The following is a 14,004-nucleotide window of genomic DNA, read 5'->3' as shown; positions in this document are numbered from 1 at the left end:
CCCGACCAGGCAAAGGTAATATTTAAAGGTGTCCCTTCTTTGCAAAGCCTTGTTGCCCCCAACATCATTAACCCGCCTGTTAAGAGTTCTTTTTTCCATGACATGGTTGGATTCTATCCTTGTAAAAAATGCCAAGTTTGCCAGCATAATGCGCTAGGAAAGCGTAAAATCGCCCAATTTACATCCACGGTCACATCTAGACAATATAGTATTAAATCATTTTGCACTTGCGAAACTAACTATATTGTCTATCTAATTACTTGCCCTTGTGGCAAGCAATACGTGGGGCGGACCATACGCACGTTCGCAATTAGGGTAGGAGAGCATATTGCCCTTATCAAAGGGGGTGATACCAAACACCCTGTCCCTAGGCACTATAAACAGTTCCATCATAGAGACCCAACTGGGACACAATTTACTATTATAGACAAATACACGCCCCCTTGGAGAGGCGGAGCTATGACTCGAGGTGTATCACGTCTAGAAACGTATTGGATCTTCGAACTCCAAACTTACGTCCCTCTCGGCATGAACGTCGAGTGGGACATTAATTCCTTTATCAATCAATCGTAGTAATTCTTCCCCCCCTTTTTTCCCTCCCTTTCCCCTCCTTTTTCCTGGAATATGCATTATTGTACCAAAATTGAACAAGTGATATGTATATACTTATGAGTGACGTTTTGTTTCACCTACCCGCAGCACTCACTGTGACAGTTTTGGATTTGTGTCCATATATTATCACTTACTGTTCAACAATCAATATGAGTCTGTATTCATTTATAATTTTATGTATGATAGGTTTATTAAAGTAACTATCAAGTCTTAACATATATATGCCCATTTAGTAAGATGTGCATATGTCTGTGGGATATATGTGGTATTTTCATTTATCCACGTGAACAGTGCTTGGATCGCTGTCCCCATTTTCATTTACTTTTGAACTTAATTTTATTTTTATTATTTATTTTTATTCTTCAATGACATAATACCAATGCCCACTATATCCTCCGTTTATTCTCTCCCCTTAATATTTAGTAATTCCAGCGGCATTTCTGTTTTTCTTTGCTAATCATTACACTCCTGTTGGCCAGTGACATGTCCGTTTACCCTATTAGAACGCTCCTAGATGAGCGGTGTCATTTGACACACTTCCTGCCCGTCTGGTTTTCACATCTGGAGCGCATGTCGCCCGGAAGTGACGCTGGATCATCCGGTCCTATTGCATGTCTACGTTCCAGACGAGGCGTGGAACGCATATTTGGAACGCACGTTGTGCTTCCTTAGCGTTGTACGCTACACGGAGCCCCGTCACATTAAATATTTCTGGCAAGGCTGTATGCCGTATACAATGGGCCAGACTCCAAATTACCAAGCAGAGTTGATCTCAAAACGAGGCTTGGAACGCACGCCGTTCGGCCATGTTTGAGACCAGGAAGTATTCAGCAATAGCAGCGCTGCGTGGGGGGAGACAACACGTCACATTTTGATTGGAGGTATAGTCATTTTGTCTGTTATAAATTCTAGGGGGCTTCAGTGGAGAGGCACCCCAGATGATGTGTTTTTAACACGAAACGTTGGGTCGTCTCCACTGCCGCCTCAAACATATATGCCACGCGATTTTATGTCAGGATACATGTGAGTGTACTTGATTTTTATTTCAATTAAAACACATAGTTTTTTACTGGATTACGCTATGTGGCTATCTTTCTTCTCTTGTTTCTTTTGAATTACCCGGCTCATATGGAGCTATATGGATCTAAGGCTTCCTTATCATACCGGTATATCTGAACTAACAGCTGAACCAGGGCCCTGGATGTCCGTACCACCAGATCCTGTGTACTAACACTAGTACTATAAGCCTAATCTGACTTGCAGTGACGTATGTCAGCTCAAGTCCACCAGCTCCGGTAAGCCTCCATTTATCCTCATCGGTGGTGGTGATCACTTATATTTGAATATACATATTTGGAACATCAAGATTTCTCCTCAATTTTATTCACGTGGTGATTCGTCTTTATGGACTTTAATACACATATTGGACTTTTATTTATTTATTTTTCGTTTTAATAGTAGATTCCATGCAGGAATTTACATGTGAATTTATTGCTATTATATACTCTTTACAGGAGCAATTAGTGGTTCTGAATTTCACAGATGCCATTGACCATAGCGCTACACTATTTTCCACTATTTTTGTCCTGCTGATTTGTCTACATTAGCTGTGTTGGCAGCTGGTTTCACTTTCTTTAAGCAGCGCAGTATACCCACAACCTGTTTCCCCAAAAAAACGTGTTAGAAAAATTGCTGCGCAAATACCTTCATTGTATTCTCTAGGGTCTTTGCTAAAAAAAAAAAAAAAAAAAACACATATATAATGTTTTGGGGTTCTATGCAAATTTCTACATGTAGGAGAGAATTGTCAGAATTGGCCTGGGTGCTCCAGAACACCTGAAGGTACTCCCTGCATGTTGGGCCTCTGTATGTGGCCACGCTATGTAAAAGTCTCACACATGTGGTATCGCCATACTCGGGAGTAATAGCAGAATGTGTTTTGGGCTGTAATTTGTGGTACGCTTATGCTGTGTGTGAGAAATAACCTGCCAATATGAAAATTTAGTGAAAAAAGATAAAGAAAAAAAAATCTTGATTTTGCAAAGAATTGTGGGAAAAAATTACAACTTCAAAAAACTCACCATGCCTCTTTCTAAATACCTTGGAATGTCTTCTTTCCAAAAAGGGGTAATTTGGGGGGCATTTGTACTTTTCTGGCATGTAAGTGTCTCAAGAAATGAGATAGGCCGTCAGTACTTCAGGTGTGATCAATTTTCAGAGATTGGCACCATAGCTTGTGGACTCTATAACTTTCACAAAGACCAAATAATATACACCAATTTGTATTTATTTTTAACAAAGATATGTAGCAGTATAAATTTGGGCCAAAATTTATGAGGAAAAATTACTAAATTTGCAAAATTTTATAACAGAAAGCTGAAAATTGGTCTGGTTAGGAAGGGGGTTTAAGTGCCCAGTGGTCAAGTGGTTAAAGAGGAACTGCAATCAGCTCACATAATTTGTAATAAAACATCTTTGCCATTTTGAAGCTTTTCTCCAACCACTTTGCATATTACTTTATATTTACTGTGATTCTGTAGTTGCCATATATGCTGCAGAAATCTCCCTAGTCTAGCTGCAACCAAGAGTGAGAGCTGTGCATGATGTCATAAACCTAAGCTAATGACCAGACCAGAAACAGGAAGTGAACTGAAGGAGGTATTTACTGGCAGAAAAAAAAATGTTTTACTATCCAAAGTTAAAACAACAAGGCAGAAGATTTAAATAGATGGAACGTAAAAAAAAAAAAAAAAAAAAAAAAAAAAAAAAAAAAAGACAGAAGGTCCGCTTTGAGCCCCGTACACACAATAAGAATATCGTACCAAAAAATACCGCTTTCGAAGCAATCTTACAATAATCTGACCGTTGGTACGCAGCTGTCCTCCGAAATTTTGCACGATACCAGATCGTACGATTTTTGTTTAATCAGTACAGGTTTCGGCCGAAAATACAATACAAATACATTATAACACATTATAACACATTACATCACTTTCAAAATGTTATTCTGTCGCACAGGAATTTTCCTACTTTAGCAACCTACTTGTTTTCTATATGGAGATCATCATCCAAACATTCGTTCGATAATCTCACCGTGTGCCCAAGGCTTTATTGTTGGAGTCTCCACTGGGAAGATGCCCCTCTTCTATTTCCTGGCCAGGTGAAATTACAGGGCAGAGATTTAAATACAGAGTGCAAAGACAGCTAGTCAATTACCATGCAATTGCATGCCTGGTAATCACACAGAACAGGACCAGCTGTCAAAATGGATAGTGGGGTCCTGAAGATTACACTTGGATAGATAATCACCTACCTGGTGTAATCTGCAGGTTGGTTTCCTAGGAAGTATCCCAGCTGCTTGCCTCACGACAGTGCCCAAGATGGCAGCCTCTCCTCTCCAATATTAAAGTGGTTGTAAGCCTAGGTTCACACTGCTGCGAATTCAAAATCGCGGTAAAATGCGCGATTTTATCGCGATTTCGCGGCCGCGATTTTGCCGCGATTTCGGCCGCAATTTAATGTAAATCGCGGCCTGAAATCGCAAAAAGTAGTACAGGAACTACTTTTTGAAATCGCAGATGCGGCATCGCACTGATTAGGACAGTGCCATTGCCGACAATTGGCGCCGATTTGAGATGCGATTTGACATGTCAAATCGCATCTCAAATCGTTCCAAATCGTACCCAGTGTGAACCAGGGCTAAAGGCTGAAGGTTGTTTACATTGTATTTTATGAATGTATGATTGTATAGTACAATTATTATTAGAATATATTAAAATTATTAATTATTATAAAACCTTATACTAATGGGAAGCTAGATAATTTACTATAATTAATGAAATGGGGTGGGATTAAATAAACCGGTACTTCTTCACGCTCCTTTATCGGATATGCAAGCCAAATTATTTTGTTTACAGTTTTACGTTTGTTTTTGTGTTCATTACATTTATACAGGTTCTAAATAAACTACTATTACTACTACCTTCATAAATTCTATGCATGAAGATAAAAAGACAAAATAAAATAAAAAAAACACTATGTCCCCCCATACTAACCTAAGCTTCCCCTCGATCCAGCTATGTGCATGAGAGCCTCAACTGTCCTGGGACCATCACTCCTCATTGGCTGAGACAGCAACAGGAGCCATTGGCTCCCACTGCTGTCAATCACAGCCAGTAAGCAAATGAATGAGCAGAGAGTCTTTTGGACGCATAGAGCAGGGCCTCCTCTATTGGAGGCACTGGTCAAGGTGGAGGAGGGAGGAGCGCCTGCTGGGGACATGAGAAGAAGATTGGGGATGTGCTGTGCAAAACCACTGCACAGATTAGGCAAGTATAACATGCTTGCTGTTTTTTTTTTTTTTTTTTTAACCACTTCAATACAGGGCACATTCACCCTGTTCCTGCTCAGGCCAATTTTCAGCTGTTGCACTTTGAATGACAATTGCACGGTCATGCAAAACTATACCCAATAATATTTTTATTTAAAAAAAAATTGAGACAGATAGAGCTTTTATTTGGTGGTATGTAATCACCACTGGGTTTTTATGATTTGCCAAACAAACTAGAAAAGTACTGAAAATGTTTAAAGCAAAAAAAAAAAAAGTTTCTGTTATAGAACAGTGTAAAAAAGTAAATTTTGTCCTTCACTGATGGGCACTGATAATATGGCACCAATATGCTGTACTGATGGACACTGATACGTTGCACTGATGCAGCTGCACTGATAAGGTGGCACTAATATGATGTACTGATGGGGCTGCACTGATAAGATGGCACTAATATGCTGTACCCAGGCCCGGATTTACTCCCTTTGCCGCCCCAAGGCCGGGCCCTTCAATGCCGCCCTTGTCTACACAGTACAGGGGGGACATTATCCGCCAGGGACTTTTTCGGCAGGATACTAAGATGCATCGAGAAGCGGAGGGGGGGTGGGGGACTGGGATTGCTAATGCCGAAAATGACACTAAGAACCTGGGGGGTGTTGCTGCCAAAAATGACATTGAGCATTGGGGGGTGCTGCTGCCAAAAATGACAAAATGACATTGAGAACCAGGAGGGGGTGTGCTGCTGCCGAGAACCATCTCACCTCCTCTTCCCTCTGTTTTCTCTCCTCTCACCATCCACATGACAGGGGAAACTCCTGAAATGAAAGTGAAAGTTTCCTCTCCTCTCAGCCACAGTGCCGCCCCTGCACCCACTGCCGCCCTGAGGCCTGGCCTTGTCTGGAATCCGGCCCTGGCTGTACTGATGGACACTGATACGTTGCACTGATGGGGCTGCACTGATAAGATGGCACTAATATGCTGTACTGATGGACACTGATAAGTTGCACTGATAAGGTGACACCAATATGCTGTACTGATAGGGGCTGTACTGATAAGTCAGCACTAATATGCCATACTGATGGACACTGATAGGGCTGCACTGATAATCAGGGCACCAATGATCCTGGTTGTTCATTGACCTAGTCCAATTAGCTGCGGTATGACAAACAGAAACTGGTAGGTCATGTGCCCTACAGGAGAAGTATGACCAAAAGATTGGGCCATACTTCTCAATAACTGTAGTCCTAGATACAGATGATAAAGTTTAGACACGTAGCAATGAAGCCTGAAAAGCCTCAGTTCTGAGTTATAAGCAGTAGAATTATAGGTGGAACATGGATAAAAGAATAGAACAGTAATATTACCCCAGTATCAATTGGAACACTCAAGATTTTTTTTTGTCATTTAGGCAGAAAAAAAAAAAAAAAAAAAAAAAGGACAAAAATACGTTTCTACTGGTAGCTATCAAGTCTGCACCCTACATGTATCATATGCCTCATTTTAGTCTTCAATGCAGGAGCCGGCCCACACATTCCTGCACAGAGGTTGGCTCTTACAAAGGCTGGATGGGCAAACAGCAGTGATAGGATTAATTAGTTTACACTAAAGGGATAAAGTCAGATCAAAACACACAGGCACAAATCATTTGTTTGCCGACAGAACAATGCTTCTTACTAGGTGGATGACAGACCTCTCTCATCTGCTCATCACATGTATGGAAATGATGGCAAAGGCCATGCAAACACACGCACATCAAGCCTATTAGCTGCTCTGCCAACTTCAAAGGTTTGGAAATCTAGCAGGATAAATGTTTAGACTGGGCCATTAACAAATAAGCCCACTCTCTACTCTGAATATTTTCACTGCCTGTGTTATTCATGGAACATCTAAGAGACCTCTTGTAATTCATTAAAAGTCAATTAGTAAAAAAAACACGTGTATGTAATCTCCAGAGCTTTTTTTTTTTTAGGTTATATACAGTATTTACTATATACACACACACACACACACACACACACACACACACACACACACACACACCGAAAATGTGTTCATTTATTCATAAGACGACATTGTCTGCACTGGGACCAACTTTCAATCCACCAAATTATCTCTGCTATTCAAAGCGGCATTCCAGGCAAACAGCTTATTACATACAATAAATGCATCCGAGAACCGTTTTACATCCCAAAGGATGTGTATTTCATTCCTGAGATTTACTCAACCCTGACCCACTGTCCAAATCATCCTGCAGACCCGATTGTTCTTTAATGCAGTCAAGTAATACAACAAGTATTCTTCTCACACTCAGCCTGTGATTGGATAGTGAAGGAGAAGCGGCGGGCTGATTAGTTCATCTCTATGTCATTCTTCTCTCCTCCTATCAGCACGTTGCATGCTAGAACATCTAATTGGTACCTTGTACTGCTTCTCTCTCAGTCTGAGCTCTGCATGGATTGCAAGGGGCAGATAACATGCCAATTTCAGATAGATACACTAAGCACTGAAGCCCAAACGAAAGGCTCTCTGCACTGTTATCTCCGAGTCCTAGTCTGAGCTCTGCTATATAGTGGATTGCAACAGGCTCAAACCAACTCAATTAGGTGTTCAGACTAGCTGCTTTAACAAAAATAAAAAATTATATATATATATATATATATATATATATATATATATATATATATATATATATATATATATATATATATATATACACACACATACATACTATATATATATATATGTATATATATATATATATATATATATATATATATATATATATATATATATATATATACACACACACACATACACACACATACTATATATATATATATATATATATATATATACACACACACACACACACACACACACACACACACACACACACACACACACCAAAAGTTTGGACACACCTTCTCAAAGAGTTTTCTTTATTTTCATGACTTTGAAAATTGTAGATTCACGCTGAAGGCATCACAACTATGAATGAACACATGTGGAATTATACATAACAAAAAAGTGTGAAACAACTGAAAATATATTTCATATTCTAGGTTCTTCAAAGTAGCCACCTTTTGCAGCAGACACATCTCTAGAACTGGTAAGAGGAGACTGTGTGAATCAGGCCTTCATGGTAGAATATCTGCTAGGAAACCACTGCTAAAGAAAGGCAACAAGCAGAAGAGACTTGTTTGGGCTAAAGAACACAAGGAATGGACATTAGACCAGTGGAAATCTGTGCTTTGGTCTGATGAGTCCAAACTTGAGATCTTTGGTTCCAACCCCCGTGTCTTTGTGCGACGCAAAAAGGTGAACGGATGGACTCTACATGCCTGGTACCCACCGTGAAGCATGGAGGAGGAGGTGTGATGGTGCTTTGCTGGCAACACTGTTGGGAATTTATTCAAAATTTAAGGCATACTGAACCAGCATGGCTACCAAAGCATCTTGCAGCGGCATGCTATTCCATCCGGTTTGCGTTTAGTTGGACCATCATTTATTTTTCAACAGGACAATGACCCCAAACACACCTCCAGGCTGTGTAAGGGCTATTTGACCAAGAAGGAGAGTGACGGGGTGCTGCGCCAGGTGACTACCTCTTGAAGCTCATCAAGAGAATGCCAAGAGTGTGCCAAGCAGTAATCAAAGCAAAAAGGTGGCTACTTTGAAGAAACTAGAATATGAAATATATATATATATATATATATATTTTTTTATTTAGTTTTGATGCCTTCAGTGTGAATCTACAATTTTCATAGTCATGAAAATAAAGAAAACTCTTTGAATGAGAAGGTGTGTCCAAACTTTTGGTCTGTACTGTATATTTTTTTTATAATATATATATATATATATATATATATATATATATATATATATATATATATATATATATATATATATATATATATATATATATATATATATATATATAATCAATAAGGCCCCTTTCAGACAGACGGCAGTTTTGCCGCAATTAAAAGCATGTACATTTTCAGTGAAATTCAAGGCTCTGGGCACTGCGATTAGCTGCATTTGTACATTGCGATTACGTGCGGTTACATGCGGCCACGTTTAGCTGCGGTAGTCATTTCCATAGCAACCCTTTTTATTTATTTTTATTAAAATGTGCTTCCTGTTATTTCTTTTTTTCACGCTGCTATCCGCAGTTGACACAAAAGACTGCGATTACCTGCGGTTAAAGGGGAGTTCCAGCCAATTTGTATGTTTATTAAAAGTCAGCAGCTACAAAAAAAGTGTAGCTGCTGGCTTTTAATAAACAGACACTTACCTGCTCCAGCGACGCGCCGGCCGGGGCTCCGCTCCTCTCCCCCCCTCCCCGGCGTCTTCATTCTCAGTGTGGGCACCCGGCCGTGACAGCTTTCGGCTTCACGGCCGGGCACCCACTGCACATGCGCGAGCGGCACGGCCCAGCGCTGCGCCGTGTAATTGGCCAGGAGATCGCCTAGGACCTGTGACGTGTCCTAGGCGATCGCCTACAGCAGCCCCTTCCTGAAGGCGATTAAGCTTAATCGCCTACAGGAAGGAGGAAGAGGGACAGAAAGTCCCACTCTTCCTGAAGCCCCCACTCCCCCCCCCCCCCCAAAAAAAATTACATGCCAAATGTGGCATGTAAGGGGGCGAGGAGTGGATTAAGAGGAAGTTCCAAATTTGGGTGGAACTCCTCTTTAAGTGCATATAGCTGCACTAAATCGCACCTGGACGCATTCAATTCTATTTTTTTCTATTCGCACCAAACCGCATGCAACGAAATCGCAGCTAAACGTTGTGTGTGAATGGGGCCATAGGAAAGCATTGTGCGCTTTTAGCTGCGGTAGAAAACTAGAAAATCCGCAGCTAAAAGCACCATTCTATCCGTCCGTGTGAAAGGCCCCTAAGAGGGTTTACTTAGGAACTCTACTATGTTAGCCAATAAAAAAAAAACTGGCGCAGAGTTAAATGAGGTTTATTGGTTGGCTCAGTAGATCACAAATGCAATCTTTTCATTTTCCTCAGGTTTATTCTTCCATTGGGGATAAAAACTGACAGCAGTAATCTATTCAGTATCCATTCAATAAAAGTGAACAATCAACATTTAAGACAAAAAAAAATAAAATAAAATGTAGGCAGTCATATACTGTATAGCAGACTTTCCACAGCACAATTTTAAAGTAGGAAAATAAAAAAAAAGTATTTACATAGCAATTTTGCTAAAATGTATGCAGGCCAATAGGAAGGCAACATTAAAAGTTTATTCTTTAACCTTTTCTTCTACTTTAAAAGAAACCTATACCTAAGAACAGAAATGTAATAAATTGAATATATTGCAGCTTGCCTGTCTTGCAATGTGGTGACTTCATTAGTTTCCTTTCCCCCCAACTAAGAACATTTTCAGCAAGTACAGAAAATACTTGTTGATCTTGCTGAAAATGTTGCGTCTTTGTCACTTGCTGTAAGCGGACCCGAAAGCATAAAACAATAGCTTTCACCTGTAAACTACTAATCCCTCTGTTCCCATGTAAAAGACATGAACATAGGCAGACTTGTTTGAAGGCTCCTGTCATAGAAACAGCAGAGCAGTTAAAGCGGGATTCCGGGCATTTTTTTTTATTTTTTTTTGCAATCCACAATACATTACATTCAATATTCTTTTACAATTATCAAAAATACACGATCGGTACATAAAATAATGTAAACACTTACCTGATATCTGCTCAGCGATGGCCATTTCCATGTTAGCTGTGGGCATGAGAAGCCCAGTTCCTGTGTCTTCCTGGATTTCCCTAGAGAGGTGCATGCTGGGATTTTTAGGTACAGTAATGCCCAGAGACTCCTGGGAAATGATTTCCCAGGAGGCAATGGGGTCTTAGGACAGGAAGTTGAAATCTGCCTAGTAACAGCCATATACAAGCGAGTAAGATTTTTTTTTTTACATTAAAAGGCAAGCTGTTAAAAAAAAGTTTGTTTTTAGGGTGGAACTCCGCTTTAAGAACAGGAAGAGGGTTATTTGCAGAATTACCAGGTGGAAATAAAGGAAAATAAAAAATAAAAAAAAAAGGCAAAAAGGCTAAGAAAACAAAAAACGTAACCACTGTATTTAAGGACTTTTAGGCTGCAATACAATAAAATTGTTGTTTTTGGGTTTAGCTTAAACAGTTAGGTAAAAATACAATGCTTTCCAGGGTACTTACAGCTTGTACAAGCCTCTGTAGAAGAATCCTGGAAGTCAAAGAGGGAGGCAGCTGTGTGCTCACTATCCTAGAAAGGAACATGCATTTTAGGCTTTCAGTTTATCATTTTGTTTTATTCGTAAAATAGGATGCACATTCTTGAAATTTATCATATGAACACAGTAGGTAAATAGTAAGCATTTAACACCGATATACAGATGTGATTGAAGGATGACAAACATACTCCGATTGGAAACAATGCAATGGCAACGATGGCGGTTATCAAACTACAGCACCAACAACAAAAATTCCGAAATTTTGGTCACAGTTTATATATAAGAATATGCTGCAATTTGATATTCTGTAGAAAAAGAGAACACCCAGGATCACTTTCCCTGGGATACAAGTTGAAAGGAGGGCCTATTAAAAGTCCAATGAAGCCATGTCCCCATTCCTGGAATTTCATTGTTATATTGAGGGGCTAAAGCACAGACCGAGTAGTTCGATGGTGCATAAGCACCTTATTTCACATCCTTTCCTTCAGATATGGTTTTAGAGGGTTAATAGAGGTTTTCTTTTAATGTGCATTTAACCACTTAAGCCCCGGACCATATTGCTGCCTAAAGACCCAAAGGGTTTTTACAGTTCGGGACTGCGTCGCTTTAACAGACAATTGCGCGGTCGTGCGACGTGGCTCCCAAACAAAATTGGCGTCCTTTTTTCCCCACGAATAGAGCTTTCTTTTGGTGGTATTTGATCACCTCTGCGGTTTTTATTTTTTGCGCTATAAACAAAAATAGAGCGACAATTTTGAAAAAAATGCAATATTTTTTACTTTTTGCTGTAATAAATATCCCCCAAAAACATATATAATTGTTTTTTTTTCCTCAGTTTAGGCCGATACGTATTCTTCTACCTATTTTTGGTAAAAAAAAAAAAAATCGCAATAATCGTTTATCGGTTGGTTTGCGCAAAATTTATAGCGTTTACAAAATAGGGGATAGTTTTTTTGCATTTTTATTTTTTTTATTTTTTTTTACTACTAATGGCGGCGATCAGCGATTTTTTTCGTGACTGCGACATTATGGCGGACACTTCGGACAATTTTGACCCATTTTTGGGACCATTGTCATTTTCACAGCAAAAAATGCATTTAAATTGCATTCTTTATTGTGAAAATGACAGTTGCAGTTTGGGAGTTAAACACAGGGGGCGCTGTAACATTTAGTGTTCACTTTGTGTGTGTTTACTAGTGTAGGGGGGAGTGGCTGTAGGAATGACATCATCGATCGGGTCTTCCCTATAAAGGGAATCACCCGATCGATGCGCCGCCACAGTGAAGCACGGGGAAGCCGTGTTTACACACGGCTCTCCCCGTTCTTCAGCTCCGGGGAGCGATTGCGACGGAGCGGCTAAAAACAAATAGCCGCGCCGTCGTCCCGGATCGCTCCCGGAGCGGACCTGACCTCCGCATGTACCGGGGGGGGTCCCGATCGGACCCCCCACCCACGTCTAGCAGAGGACGTACAGGTACGTACATGTGCCTGTCCGTGCCATTCTGCTGACGTATATGTACATGAGGAGGTCGGAAAGTGGTTAAAGACACCAGATTTGGACCTCACCTTCTGCATTTAGCAGTTGTTGGCTTTAACAATAGCTTCAGTCACTCGAGTCACCGACCTGAAACCATTATGTAAAAATTCTGACTTTACTTACTGCATGCTTGTCCTAGGTCAGTGGCTTGGAAATGTTCTAAGCCAAAATATCTAGGGCTGAGGAAATTAACGATCAATTAATCGTTCAAAATTCTTTTGATCAGTACTCACCTCTCTGCCGACTTTCAGGTCTTCAGTCAGAGATCCGGTGATGTCACGAACACCGGTGGGGCTTGCCGTGTCCATCCGAAGGGCTCCTTTGCTGTGACTTCATATCTGCATGCCGGCGGGATCTTACTATCTGCCACACGCAAGGGTTGTTACACTTTCCTCTACCAACCTGGGATTCTACAGCCATCCACTGGGAGTTGATAGTTCCCTTCATGGGATACCTACATGCCGACGGACTGACGTTAACCCCCTCCTCATCTGGATTTAGCAGTGGTATCGTTGTACACATCTTTATACCAGTATCATACTTGGCTACATGTTTTTATGACTGCTTTTGGTACCGTTTGGTATTACTCGCACCATTTTTACAGTTTATGTAGCTACATCGATTTGATCTCCAGTGCAATATTTTGTTACATACTTGAAGACTATAAAAGTTTTAATGCTATTCCCATCGAGCGCTGCCTTTGTGTGTTTTTTGTATCCTGCTATCCATTTTTCCAGTTGTTGGTAGCTGCACTGGGAAACAGCCTGAAAGGAGATCAGCTAAAAGTAGTTGGATCTGTATCTGTATGTGCGTTATAATTAATCGAAATTAGTCCAAAAAAAAAAAAAAAATCGATTAATTGAACACGAAAATTTTAATCAGTAACAGTCCTAAAAATATTTAGAACAGCAGCTAGCAATTTCCAAAAACTGTCAGCAATGACAGCCTCCATATTTCTTTCAGCACATATTTAATTTCCACCATATAGAAATGGATATCTACATAGTATGCTCTATTGACCAAAGTGAAAGGATGTTTGCCTTACCGATTGTTATACATAATGCAGCCAGCCAGGACATGAGGGAAGCGCTGACATGTCTGCAGAATGAGTGCAGCCTTCAGTAAAAGAAGCGGATCCACCTGTGTACCATAATGGGGTAAGAATCATCAGCAAACAGAATGATATTCATATATTTATCCATTTTCACATTCATATATTTATTTATCGAATTTATCTTCACTTTTGTAAGTGTCATTTTAATTTTTTACAATAAATTTATCAGGTTATGCTATGTT

The 14,004-nt window shown here is 40.1% G+C and overlaps 1 protein-coding gene across 6 annotated transcripts in view; it reads right to left on the bottom strand.

Moving 5' to 3' along the window:
• Positions 1 to 14,004, bottom strand: part of HPS4 (HPS4 biogenesis of lysosomal organelles complex 3 subunit 2) — a 71,928-nt gene that overhangs the window by 33,241 nt on the left and 24,683 nt on the right. For all 6 annotated transcript variants that reach the window (XM_040351200.1, XM_040351216.1, XM_040351191.1 and 3 more), the window contains 2 exons: positions 13,754 to 13,848; positions 11,137 to 11,203 (listed from right to left, as the gene is read on the bottom strand). In XM_040351200.1, the coding sequence (XP_040207134.1) occupies positions 11,137 to 11,203; positions 13,754 to 13,848 (162 nt within the window). The remainder of the gene's footprint in view (positions 1 to 11,136; positions 11,204 to 13,753; positions 13,849 to 14,004) is intronic.

The sequence above is a fragment of the Rana temporaria genome, chromosome 1, assembly GCF_905171775.1.
Source record: "Rana temporaria chromosome 1, aRanTem1.1, whole genome shotgun sequence".
NCBI classification, from domain to species: Eukaryota; Metazoa; Chordata; class Amphibia; order Anura; family Ranidae; genus Rana; species Rana temporaria.
Note: the sequence above shows the minus strand (reverse complement) of the source record. Positions and strands in the feature narration are given on the sequence as shown.